The 14,446-nt window shown below is 40.1% G+C and overlaps 1 protein-coding gene across 3 annotated transcripts in view; it reads right to left on the bottom strand.

The window, feature by feature from the left end:
• The window catches only part of Pank1 (pantothenate kinase 1), an 88,108-nt gene that overhangs the window by 37,918 nt on the left and 35,744 nt on the right, over window positions 1-14,446 (bottom strand). The window contains exon 1 of one of the 3 annotated variants that reach the window (XM_013017159.1): window positions 9,526-10,384. The exons of 1 other annotated variant lie outside the window; for it this stretch is intronic. In XM_013017159.1, coding sequence (XP_012872613.1) covers window positions 9,526-10,231 — 706 coding nt within the window. In that variant the 5' untranslated portion in view covers window positions 10,232-10,384. Of the gene's footprint in view, window positions 1-8,699; window positions 8,927-9,525; window positions 10,385-14,446 lie in introns of those variants that run through there. One more of the 3 variants, XM_013017162.1, reaches the window with a different exon arrangement.

Genomic DNA, 14,446 nt, shown 5'->3' with positions numbered 1-14,446 from the left:
CAGCCTCCTTAGTAGCTAGGATTACAGGCGTGAGCCATCACACCTAGCCTCTCCATATTCTTTTAAATTGGAATTTTAAAGCTGCATCTTAACTCTGAACCACACATACGAAAGAAATAATATTACACTTAATGTAATTTTATATAAAGTTGAGGGAAATGAATCTGCATTTGTGAAACTCAGGAAACTGTCCCTTATGTATAGTAGTTGTAGGTTCATGAACTTTAGGAACCATTTCGCAAAATTTTGTTGGCTACATATTATGGAGAAATGTCTGACTCAGAGACAGTGTGCAAATCCTAACTAATTTTTGAACAGCTTCCTTGAAATTTGATTCAAATTTCTTGAATCAAAACTGATTCAGCAGCTTGGAAAGCATTATAGAAAACATTTCACAAAAAAGATGAATGCTAAAAATATCTAGCAAGTCTTCACTGGGCTTGTGAGAAATATAACAAGAAATCAAACAAAAACCGTGTACTAGTGGCTGATGCTTGTAATCCTGGCTACTTGGGAGGCTGAGATAGAAAGATATGACTTGTTAAGCCAGTTCTGGCAGGAAAGTCCATGAGACCCTCATCTCCAATTAACCAGCAAAAAAACAGAAGTAGAAGTGTGCCTCAAGTGGTAGAACATCAGTCTTAAGCAAAAAAACTAAGGACCCAGCACACACACACACACACACACACACACACACACACACACACACACACCATCCAAAACTTTTAATAAGTGCTCAGATGCTAAGACAGTGTTGTCAAGGGTTTGTTAGGTTACCCATTTACTTGTTATTATACAACTGACCTGAGCCAAAGTGAGAGCACTGGCCAAGCAAATATGCCCAAGCCTTGACTAAAATTCAATTGAGTTTGGTACACGTGTGTTGAAGTGGTGTTTTAGAACTTATGCAATTTATTTTGTGGACATATGCCTACAGGAAAATTTTAAGACTTGAGGGTTACAGATTTGCCAAAGAATGGTCTATTCACAACAAGATGCCTGTTCTAAAACTTATAAACAAATGAGTTAACCCAACGTCACATTGTACCAAATAACACTAAGGTCTTGCTGCATGATAGGCACTGTGCTAAGAGACTTATACTCACTAGTTAATAGTTCTCATAACTTACTTTTATGGCAATTTTACAAATAATGTTTAAAGTTACTGTGACTCATTCAAATATTAGTTGATCTCCAGCATGCTTTGTAATTACAAAGAAAATATTGTTAAGAATAGTTTTTTTTTTTTTTTGGGTCCGGTCGTGGGCCTTAACTCTGGGCCTGGGCGCTGTCCCTCAGCTCTTCAGCTCAAGGCTAGCGCTCTACCACTTGAGCCACAGCACCACTTCCGGCTTTTTTCTTTTTGCTTATGTGGTGCTGAGGAATCGAACCCAGGGCCTCATGCATGCAAGGCAAGCACTCTACCACTGAGCCACCTTCCCAGCCCCTAAGAATAGTTTTGAATAAACCATGTAGACCCCTGGAGATTATAGCCTGCAAATAGCTAGCTGTTGTAAAACAAATATCCAATGACTGAACAAGTCCAATTTATACCTTTATCTAAGATTTTCCTGTATTACAACTGGCATAAAACTGATATTGCTGATGTTACTGATGTTTTTAAGTGATTAAAATACAATAATACAACTGGCATAAAACTGATATTGCTGATGTTACTGATGTTTTTAAGTGATTAAAATACAATAGTCATTTTCACAAACAGGCAGGAAGGTACAAAAAATGCATTTGAAGTGCATTTTCATAAAACTGGCAAAAGAAAAGAAACTGGCATTTATGCAGGTTAAGAAATGGCCATTATTTAACTAGTTTGATCCTCAGAAATGCTTGATATACAAAGTGATATTAAATAGATTCTACATCTTTGTCCTTGCTCCAGGGCATAGGATGTATAGCAGCTAAAGAGTGTGGCAAATTTCACAGATTTCAGCAGTACTTATTCTATAGACCTCCAGTTCAACTTTGAATCCAGTGACTGGATTCCAGGGCCTAAGCATAGCCCTGTATCCTAAGTATCTTCAGGACAGCTAGTTTGTCTGTTTCTACTAACTCCATTCCACTGACTTCAGAAGAAAAAGTCGGTAAACTTCTTTTAATACTGTTCCTTCTTTCTTAATCTATATCAAGACAAAAACCACATAGGAAATACCAGTTATTTCTAGTCCAGTGATTTGGGGAGTAACTTCCAGCAGCTTTCTAGCATTGTACTCTTTCATTCCAGGAATGAGCTTTCAACTCTAAGACCATGAAAAAATGGTTAAAAATTAATTCCATAGAAAGAATAATAGGTAATGGCAAATAAAATGATTCTCTGATGGGAACACAGTATGTATCATGTTTTCATTACCTTCTTTCAAGTGAGATATAACAACTTTAATTCTATTTAGATAACTGAATTCATTTATCTAATTGTGCGTTACAAATCAAATAATCTCAGCTAGATGTAATATACTGCTTACTGTTTCAGAAATAAAGAAAGCACAGATGGTTTTATTTTTCTAAAAATGAGTACTAATCTAATCTTTAGAAACAGATACAAACATACTGAATATTGAAATGATATGATTAGACACTTGTCTCAATACAATCTGGGTTAGGGAAAGGGAAGTTGGGCTTGTAACAGAAGAAATAAAAAGAAGATCAAAAGCAAGTTTGTAATTAGAGAAGCTGCGTGATGACTGCTGAACAGTACAACATACTGTGCTCTCTAGTTTTCTATCATGTTTGAAATTTTCCTAAAGTTTGGTTTTTTGCTTTTTTTTTTAAACCCCAGCAGTCTTCAAATGCAGTGAGAGGACAAGTGTACACAATCAGTCACCTTTGAAGCAAAACTTGAGCTGGGGAAGTCCCTGTTTTGCTTTCCTGTTTATGAAACTACACAGATCAAGCTTCTTTCCTACCTGGCTAGAACAAATTCCACCTATCTGCCTTAAGAAGAAACAAATGAAGAGATTCAAGCCATCTTATCCTAACATTTCAGCAATGAAAAATAACAATGACTAATTTAGTTATGTGAGTTAAGGTAAGTTATGACCAGATTTATATTTACTAAAGATATAATTTTGACAGTTCCCAAATCACAATGAACAAGTAACTAGAAATCAAATCATCCCAATAAAAACATACCAAATTAAGTAAATGATATGCTAACACCTCTTTTGTGTAACCACTATGCAATCTAGCACTAAGCTAACTATATTCTCCATAGTTATTTGGCCTTGGACTCATAATTCTCCTGCCTCTGCCTCTAGCCTGCTGGGATTACAGTGGTGCATCCCTACCTCTGGCAACTTCATAGTCCTAAACAAAACTTACTAAATAAAATGTTACCTAGTTTTGATTATTCTGGATCAAGATGAGAATAAGAAGAGGCAAATAAAATGTAAGGCAGATGTGATTAAAATGAAATTCTACCCTTACACTATAATGAGCCCTGAAAGATTTGTGGAATACTTTTTTTTTTAACCTTGTAATGCTCGGGGATTAAACCCAGGGCCTATGTCAGCTATCCCTGAGCTGACTGTGCTCCAGACCTTGAATGCATTCTTTGATAAAGACAAATATCCTTCATCTAACTTTTCATCTTCTAGCATCGTCACTCTTAGCAAGGTAATGTTGTTCACTTTTCCTCTAATTCTCTACTTCATCTATGAACTATGGCCCTGTTACTGGTATCCTGGTAAATGTTTAACAACTGGCTTTTAAAAAATAAAACCCTGGTTTCCAGTGCTTGTTAATGGTGTAAATATACCTACCATGCCCAAAATAATGGATGCCCAAAAATATTGCAAGAAATTAGGAAGAAATGTGTGGAATCAGTCCCTACTGTTAGAATAAGCTGGCTCTAACAGACCGTTTGGACTCCTGGTTTGTCTAGGATAGTTTTAATTTATGTCTGTGGTCCTGGTGTAATTAGTAATGGCACCTCTACTACAATTCAAAAGTGTTGAGGAAGGTTGAGCATGTTGGTGCACACCTGTAATCCAGCTACTTGTGGGACAGAGGTTGAGGATATCCTATCTGGATTCTAGCATAGTGCTCATCCCAAAGGGATAAAAACTCATTAGTACATATGGATACTCTGGGAACCATTAAATCACAGAGTTTAAGGTCATTTAAGTAAATCCTTCCTTGCCTTCCTTGTGACAATCCAAAAATCCCTCTTCCATTCTTGCATTACTACTTACTAGCAACTCAACTGAATGATATGGGTGAAGTCTGGCAGACAAGATTATAGGTTTTAGTTTTTCACAAGCAGCCAGAGGAAGAGTTATGGTAATATAGCTGTCTTCAAATACCTAATGAACTGCCATGTGGAAGGTGGATTAGATATATTGTAATTCCAAAGAACACAGGGTTATGGGGCGGAGACTAGACTTTTGACATAATATAAAGAAGAACCTCAAACAATGCCACCAATAATGATAGTTACCTAATGGTAGACATGCTTACATTTTGCTAGATACCTCACTACGATCTGACTCCTATCAGGTTTGAAGTCAATTAAGACCATCGCTGCCTCTAGTCTACTTTGAGCTGTAAATGAGTTATTTGTCTAAAAGGCCCAGAGGACTACAAGTAACTGGCACTGCCCATACTGGCCACTCTGTCTTGAATGTCTACCCAAAGTCCCTGAAGCATCAGCTTCAGCATGGAGTCAGAGCCAGGAATATATACTTGTGCTAAGAGCAACAAGTCCCTAGAAATATCCATGTCATTCACCATCTGCTAAAACAAAGATTGCAAGGTCACTTTTTTCAATCCCTGGAGAGTAGGTTAAAAAGATGACCCAAGAACTGGATGGAACTGTGCTGAATTTTGAAGTCTTTTTCTATTCTTGTAGTTCTGAAAAAGGAAAAGTGTTTCCTCTTCCCAATCCTTTACATCTCCCCAGGGCCTATCAACCTCACTCCAAGACTGAGATACCAAAATTCAAGATCAAGGAGGGACATTTTCCTTTTAAAAAATAACTTTGCCCAAACACTAAATTAACAGTCAAATTAATCACAGTCTTTTTATTCACTAAGTTGTTGTCAATGTCACTCTCAGAGTAAGCTGCATTTGTTCTCAGGAATGACAATGGGGACTTGTGACATTAACCCTATGTCCTGCTTTTAGAAACATCAGGGGGCATTAGCAAAGCTTCCTGATGGAAATGGTGGATCAAATATATTGTTTTATATTTAAGGATACTCGGAAAAATGCTTCCCACAGCCTTCTAAGTATGAACATATATTTTATGCACACTTTCTCTGGTCTTTATCACACCTGATGAGCACTACTATTTCTACTGGCAAAGTGAGCCAAGAAGAGGCTAAGAATATCACCTAGGCCACATCACTAGTAAACAGTGGATGAAAACCTGAATCTACGTGTGGTGGTTCCAAAGCTCTTTCCACTATGGACACTCACTTCCTGGGAATCCATGAGGTTTGCAAAGTCAAAATGCTGAGAGCTCTGTATCTCCACTTGTAGATACTGGGAGTCCCTCTCATAGGGTGCTGGGAGCAGCATTTATTTGATGAAATAACTTGTGTAAAGTGGTTGGGTCCGTGCCTAGCCCACAGTCAATTAAGTGCTCCTTATAAATGCTAGCTATTATTTCTTCCAAAGACTGTATGCCAAAGTTGTATAGCTGTCTTTTAACTGTTGCAGAATATATTTCCTATTTCCAACTAAGTATTATTATGATAGAAAAGAAAACTAGCTGGCAACAGAGAATTGACCTGGGTTCAGAGTTTGCTTTATTTCTCTGAGCATCTCTTTCTCCACCTGAAAAATGGAGAATGTGCACATGTGTTTGTGAAAGTACATCAGGAACAATGAACATATAAGCTACTAATCAGAGACAGCTACCTGCATCCTCAGCAAAACAAAGCTACAGGCCAAATGTGGCACAGGTGCCTGCAATGCCAGCACTCAGGAAGCTAACAAAGGAGGATTCCAGACTCTGTTGCAAAAATAAGAAGCAAAAAATACCACTTACTGTCACAAGTTTCTCCACCCCCTTTACAAAGTATAGAGAAACCTTTTTAGAGGATCAGAGCACCATTTTGATGCTTCTAAAAATAATATTCCTTTGTCCTTTTGAATCTAGTGCTCTCAAGTATATTCCTAGGTACATACATCTACATACATGCACATACCTATGTACGTGCACACACCTGGCTAATAAACTCTACGCAACTAAAAGATGTCATGTTAGGTAATGAGGCACCAAGTTTACCAGCTGCCCTGATCTAGCCTATTCTAGCCTACTTAGAAATTCTGTATACCACACTAGGTATACCAGTTTCCATATCTAATTCAGAATGATGTCATTCTAAGAGATATGTGTGTATGTATGTGTGTATGTATGTGTATATATGTAATTAAGTGTTTTAAATGTAATTAAATATGTAAAAAAAGGCTAGACATTGTGGTGTGCACCTGTAATCTCAATACTTGGAGGCTGAAGCAGGAGGATTGTTGAACATTAGGCCAACACGGCAACCAGGTGAGTTCCTGACTCATAAAAACCATGATTTACTTTCACGGTAACAGGTTTTTATTTCACACACACAAATACACATTGAGGTCTGGCTTGAATAAAAACTAATACTGTCAGTAAAAAACACAATTTTATCTCTGTACTTATTTTGTCTCCAAAACCATGACAGGTTTTGTTTACTTGCTTGTTATATTTTCCACATGTTAAGAATTAACAGTACTATTTCCATCTTTTTTTCCTATAATTTTTATTGTAAAGGTGATATACAAAGCTGTTACAGTTACACAGGTCAGTTATTGAGTACATTTCTTTTTGAACAGTGTCACCCCCTCCCTTATTTTCTCCCAGTTTTTTTTTTCCTCCCAACACACCTTCACTCGATGTTGTATAGTTCATTTCCAACACAGTGCCTAGTAAGTATCACTATTTACTATTTCCATCTTTGGTTATCATGCCAAACAAAATATGCTTTAGCTAGGTTTTGCGGCTTGTGCCTATAATATCTTCTTCTCAGGAGGAAGACAGTTTAAAATAAATTTGAGCAAAAAGATAGATAGATAGATAGATAGATAGATAGAGATAGATAGATAGATAGACAGATAGATGTGTCCAGGGTGGACAGCATTCTCCCTTCCTTATGTCACAAAATCAGCAGGAACTGATTTTGCTGGGGGTGGGGGGAATGAGTGGAGGCGGAAGGGGGGGTGCTGGAGATCAAACACAGAAAGTTGAAACTGCTAAGCATGATGCTTTACCACCAAGCTATTTATTCTCCCAGTCCCTGATTTGATTTTTAGACTGCAGATTACCTCTTCATTGAAAGGTCAAGTTTAAAACTTTTAATTAATCAAAAAATACTGAGTAATTTCCTTGTTTTCAAATATGAAGTATTTTAATGATATTCCATTCTACACAAAATTTTACCAAATTAGAAACATACCTGTTGCAACATGCATTCCAGAAGTACTACCCTAGCTATCCTAATACACATCTAATTTGGAAAGGGACAGGAATAGCATGTAGCACACTGGTCATTACGAAGTAGTTATTTAGATGGCTTGATGCTTTACCACCAACCTACTCTGACAATTCAGATTTAAAGGACTCAAATGTTCCTTGTAATGAGTGTTCCTATAAGGTCTATCTGTCATCAAAAAGAAAATAGAGATATGCTCTCCTTTATGTAGATTACTCTGTAAGAGTATCTAAATATTTACTGATTGAACAATAAAATAAATCCACTATTAAGAAATTTTTATAGTGGAATGGGCAGCTAGTATGTAAATTTTCAGAAAAGTTTGCAATACCTGAGAAAAGTAGACATGGCAGGATAGCCAAAAAACCAACTCAGATTAAGACTTTTAAAACTTTATACAAAAAAAAACAATCATGATCACTTAAAAATGAGAATTAAGATCTTTCTGTAAAAAATACAAATCTATTTCATTTCTGACACAGGATACACAAGCCAATAGTTATGTTCTCTTGTCTTTTACAGTAATTCCTATGGATTTGCAACCACAAGTGAAAGACAGGTTAATTTTTTGTTTTTCTTAATGTAATTGGTAGATTGTATTTTCAATTTCTTGAAAGTATTTCAAGGAGTATTAAATACTCAGTTAAACACTGATTATTCATGTTGACAATAGTAGATAAAGCTCAATATAGTTCTTTATATTTTAGCTAGTTTCATTGCAAACTCTAGTATAATTTGTCATTACCGCTCAGAGAACTAACTAAAATGCGGTTAAAGAAACTAAGATTAGCAAATCCTAGGTACTAGTTTATATTAAGTTCTTATAAAAGTCGAAATGTAAAACAAAAGTTAAGTAAAAAATCGGTGTTACCAGTCTTATAAACATAACCAAACCTGCTATATGGTTCCAAAGCGCAACACAAAACCTTAACTTTCAACCTTAACATTTCAGAACTACAAAATACAAGCACTGAATTCACCCAGTCACGCAAAAGATTTCAACCCCTCAGAAACTTTAATTCAGTGCAGAAAAGCTAAGAGTCAGAAAGAAATAAAAACAATAAACAAGGAAAAAAAGTTACATCGTTTGACAATTGCCAGGCTTTTACAGAAATCCAAAAATTTGTCTATTTTCCAACACAATTAACACAGAATAATTTATATGCAAAAGAGCATGTTTGGATGCAATCGCTTATTAACATACATTCTACTTACTTTCCTTTCTGCCATTTATAAGCTTCATTAAAGAGACCCCAAAAGAGGAAATCGGCTATGTGAAGATAGGCTCAGATAAACTGGATCTACAAATTTACATTCCAGAACGTCCAGCAGGGAAAGTACCCTTTACAAGCTACCATTATATATGCCAGGTTCGATTGTGAAATAATGCACTTCTGGCTTTCGACTACACATTACAATTACACTCAACTCTACCACCCCACCATGCATGAAAAAAAAAAAAATCCACCTCCAATCCCTATTGGTTCACCTAGTTCCGGCCCACATGGTATCAGAAGGTGTGTCCCTCCCAATAGACCATCTGATTGGCTGCAAAGAAACAAGGCTTAATAGGCTGTGATTTGGGGGATTGTCAGAGTCCACGCCTCCAGAGTTGGGCTCGCCAACAGACCCAAGACACTGGCGGTTACTGTGCCTGCTGCGCTCGGAGAATAAGTCAGCCTCCGTGGTGCCGCAAGCTCGCTCTATCCACACTCAAGCTCGCTCTATCCACACTCAATGATCCCACCAAATGCTCACTGAGTGCATTTTCCCCGCGACCAATCAGAATGGCTGGCTGTGCGTCCGCCTCTGTAGAACCGCGGCCCCTCGGTGTCCAGTCGGCCCATTATGCGGGTAGGACCAAGCAAGGGGACAGGCTCAAGCAATGACCTTTAGTACTGGGCGTCCTAGGAAGCGTCCGTCCCGAGCTGCCCTCTCGATCGCGGGCGCACACGGTGCGCCGCAGCTCCAACCCACGCTGTCCCCAGTCCCCAAACCCTGCGCCAGCCTCGCGCCGACGCTCCCCTCCGGCGGGACTTACGCGGCCGGTTCTTCTTCCCGGAGTCCATCCTCCTCCGCAGCCGGCATTTCTTGGCCGGAGAGTCATGCTGCGGGAGCAGCGGCGGCGGCTGGAGCTCCGGCAGGAGCAGGGGGCGCGGGGGCGCTGCGTCACCGCCACTCGCGGAGCCCTGGCGGCAGAAGAGCTGCTGCTGGATTGGCGGCTGGTGGAAGCCGTTGTGCAGCAGCCCATTCACGGCGGCGACGCCGGTGCCCGCGGCCGCCCCTGGGGAGTGCGCGGCCGGGCGCTCCGGCTGCGCGCCGCGGTCACCCATGCCCAGGGCCGGTGGAGCAGCGCGTGGGCTTCGGCTCAGGCGGCCTCCCTGGAGGTCATGCTCGGATGTCTTTCTTTCCTCAGATCCACCCCGCTGCTTCCGACTCAGCAGCCGCAGAGCCGGCGCCGGGGGATGGCGAGCTGGGCGCTCCTCCCCTTCTCCCGCCGACTCCCCCACCTCCCCCACGCCCTGCCCCCCGCGCGGCGACCCCGCCGCGCCCGCCCGGAGCATTTCGGCCTCCGGCGCGGAACTGGGGATCTCAGCGCAGCCCCAGCCCGGGCCTCTACGGCCCGCCTCCCTTTGATCCCCAGGCCTTGAGACTTCAAATGCAGCTTCTTCCTCGCCTCTCGGACCTGTCCCCGCCACTGAGCATGCCCAGTTCTGCCCGCCACCGACACCGACGAGTTTCAACATGGGGAATGAAGTTCGCAGGGCTTGCAAAGAGGAGATGGGCGGACTGGGCTTTGTATGGCAGAGCCAGCCGAAAGGGTACTGGGTGAGGTAGGCTCGAAGAGAGCCAGCAGCTTTAGAAGGAATGCAGGAGAAAAGCCAAATGTTTGCAGAGGTCTGAGGTTTGCTAATCCTGTCCCCAGTGGGCTAGGTACCTTTGCAAGGTCATTCATGTTGCTACCCCACGTATAAATGTGTGTGTGTGAGAGAGACAGCGAGCGAGAGAGACAGAGACAGAGACACAGAGACAGAGAGAGACAGACACAGGCACAGACACACAGAGAGAGACAGAGAGAGACCCCACTCTCACGTTTCCTGAAGTGACCAAACTACTCAAGGCCTGAGGGCAAGGAGGTTATTTATAGAAAGGGAGACAGACTTGCACATAAAAGCACATAGAGTGCATTGCCTTTTGCAGAGAGGAAACCTGGGAATACAGTGAAGGGCAAAAGCAGGCAGGATTTCACCTGGTGCTGGAAGAGACCTTGTAAACAGAAGTAATCGCAAACTATAAAAAGCTCTTTCCTCACCCAGAAAGAACTTGGAGAGACAATATCATGTTATTTATAGAGCAAAGTTGCCTCTGGCTTTAAGAAGGGAAAGCAGCATTATAGGGTGGTCATCATTTAGAGTTAGCCTTGGGATGCAGTTCCAACTTAGCCACTAAGCAATCCACATAAAGTCTTGCTCAACACACCTGGCAGTAGGGATCCACTCTGAGTATGCTCAGTAGGAAGACAAATTTCGGGGAGAGGAGGGTGAGGATCTTAACAAAGTTATATAATTCCTTGAGGGCTCTGTTTTTGATATGTTAATAGGGTTGTTTGTTTTACCTAAAAGTATTGTTACAATCTTGACACAATCTAGGTTCTCAAAAGAGTTGTATAAAATTTTGAACAGAGTGGTAAAGACTTTGGGCTAATATGTACAAGGCCTTTGGTTCAAATTCCAGCACTAGGAAGAAGAAAAATTATAGGAAGTCATTGTTTTAGACTAAAAGTCAAAATGGTATCATTGATACTAAAATTCCAAATCACCAAACTGAATAGCTGTTTGACTTAAGAAAACCAGGATTAGAGATAATAGAAACCCAAATATGTCAACTTCTATGGTCAAAATAGTTAATTTGCCCCTGCCTTCATCCTTTCCTAAGAGAAGAAAGAATATCAAGCTATCAGTTTAAAAACAAATTCTTCTGTCCCCACCTTACAAGGGAAGTAACTTTGAAATGATCGATTTACTTTGTTTTTGTTTCTGTCTTCTTCAAACCCTTCTCTGCTTGAAGAAAGACACTCATCTGCTTGGCCCATTGAAATACTTCTATTTCAGGGAATGAAATGTCCAATCCTAGAATTGAAAATAATGCCAATTAATTAAGGTCATTAAATTGTCAGGTTTATCCTTTGACAGAAGATAGTTGTTATGTTTGAAACTCACCCTTCCTTTCAAGTCAAGGGAAACAAGGCATACAGGAGATTGTGTGTGATATTTTCCATCATTTGTACCACATCTACAGAGGGGTCAGAACCTGGCAAAGATTGGCTGGCCACTGCACTGCCATGCCCCGTGGCACTGTACTTTCAGCAGTATCTAGGGTTTATATCCTTGTTATGGGCTTTTTTTTCCTCCTGCAGAAGAATGTAAAATCAGAGATATTGAACCATTGGGACCACTCACTTGAGAGCACATGCTTCTACTTCTTTATTTCAAATAAGGAAATAGCTAAGAGAAACAGCTAAGGTGATTGAGGACAAATCAGGACTCAACCATAATTCTCAACTATCTGCTTCTTTGATCTTATACTACTTGAAAGCATAGAGAAATCTTCCTAGCTGATCTAGCCCTTATCTACCTCTCCCTCATCACTATTCTCCATGAGCTCCTTTCAGTTCTTTACAACTTGAATCCTCCCCCCCCCATTCTCTCCTATTTCCCATCTGCTTCTTTATTTTTAACTATAAGATACATCCATTCCATAATCATAATTAAGACAATACTGGAAGAATTCACATAGGAGCCCAGTACAGTGCTTTGAAACAATAACATATTATTTAGTTACTATTCCCTCTACCCCCCACTCTACTGGGTACTGTAAGCTTCACTAAGGCAGATAACTCTTAGTCATCATTGCATCTCTCAGAAGCTATGGGTAACCATTTGTGACTAAATAAGTGACTTACATCCTCACTTTCTACTGAAAATTTGCTAAAAATCCCTATTTCCACTTTCAGTATTCAAGCATTTACTGTTCAAATTCCCATATCTTGAACTGAGTCGGCTAGGAAGCAACTTACATCAAAGATGCAAATGGAAGCTTTGCTATTGCTGTGTCTCCAAGGACATATTCTCTTCAGCTTGATTCTCAAGCATGGTGAAGGAGGTCTGAGCCAAGTGGCTCATACCCAGATAGATCAGAAGTCCTAGTACAGGGGACAGAATGTCTTAGACCTGGCCTTCTTTCCTCTCACCTTTGACAAGCTGGTCCCTGGATCAGTTACAACCTGAATGTAATAGGAAGGAGTTAGGTGGCATCCCACAGGTTTATTTATGGGTGTGTGTAGGTGGTGAACTTTGAGCTATAATGTGCTCTTAGAGTAGTCTGGAACAAACAGTGTTTGGAAGAGAATGAGAGCAACCCACAAGCCACTTTTCTGTCTGTTCCTTGGCCATTAATTTATCAATCATTAAGTGTGGACAGTGTGGTAAGTCCTAATACAGGTGGCTGGAATACAAGCACAAATTAGATGCCTATATTGCCTTCAAGAGGCTTTATTTATTTATTTTATTAAATAAATCGAAAAATTTATTGCTTTTCCAAAATCAGTGTCACCTAGGAATAACCTAAAGTTTTAAAGTTTTTTTTTTGTTGTTGTTTTTTAAGAGATGACATTTGCTATGTTCTCTTATGGTTCAAGCAATCCTCCTGTCTCCACCTCCCTAGTAGCCTGGACTACAGATGTGTGACATCGCGCCTAACTCTGTGTATGTGGGTGGGGAAGGAGGTGAGGTTGTAGAGTGCAAACTGTAAGCCAGCAAGCAAATAGGACCAGGTCTGGGGACAAATTTCAATAACAAGTAGCAGCAAGGCTACATAGTTGGAATTTTATCTACTAGACTTGGAGGTAGGAGTATTTTTATGATGCAAATTTAAGGAAGAAAAGCTAAGTTGTTTACATTTATTAACTGCTAGGCAGGTACTTTCAGGCCAGTACTGCTGGCCCTTTAAGTAACTGTTATCATTCATTCAAGTTCTTTTCTTTAGATGGGGCCCTCTAGAGAAACCTACTAGAATCCAACCAAAATCAGAATCGTTCTGACTAAAATAAGCTTTGCTCATTATCATAATAAATTCTTCACCATGACGCATTCTCATCTCCCATTTTTTTAACATGAAATGCATGAAGAAGTATAACTTCCAACTGAGTATACTCAGGAATGTGAGGACAAGTTTTGCATGTATGAATATGCATGTTTCTCCAATAAATGACCCTGGTCTTTTTTGTTCAGGGAAATATACTGCTAAGTGTGCTCTCCTTACTTATACCAGTAATAGTCTTTTTCTTCACTCTTTATCCCCTGGTTATGTCTATTGGCTTTGTACTTACCAACAAGTGATTCTTGGATGTTTGTTTACACCTCACAGCCTCTTGAAATTAAACTTAGGACATTTGAGAATGGTTCTTTAGTGGTTCTAAAAGAATTTATAGTATCATGAGTTTGTGACTAGCCTGAGCAACAAGGGAAAGGAAGGAAGGAAGGAAGGAAGGAAGGAAGGAAGGAAGGAAGGAAGGAAGGAAGGAAGGAAGGAAGGAAGGAAGGAAGGAAGGGAGGGAGGGAGGGAGGAAGGAAGGGAAGGAAGGAGACTAGGTCTAAATAACATGGACTTGTTCTCACAGCCATCCCAAGCCTTGCAAGGTGGAAGGGGCTTTCTACCCAGTTCTGAGAAGCCATTCATTGAATTGCAGATGTCATGCTGTTTAGAATGTTGGCCCTACATCCTAGATGAATTCAGCTACATATTACAAATCCCCAGCCTCATTCTTCCAAGATTCTTATTTTCATATCCAACAAAAAAAATAGTGTTGAAAAAACAGTGATAACACACCATTACAGACCATTGCTAGTTTTGCAGATTTTCTGGAACCAAACTCCACCTTTTAATGATGTATCCTCATGAGA

This window comes from Dipodomys ordii, unplaced genomic scaffold (genome assembly GCF_000151885.1).
Source record: "Dipodomys ordii isolate 6190 unplaced genomic scaffold, Dord_2.0 Scaffold34, whole genome shotgun sequence".
In the NCBI taxonomy this organism is placed as follows: domain Eukaryota; kingdom Metazoa; phylum Chordata; class Mammalia; order Rodentia; family Heteromyidae; genus Dipodomys; species Dipodomys ordii.
The sequence above is the reverse complement of the archived record's forward strand: the minus strand, read 5'-3'. Positions and strand labels throughout refer to the sequence as shown.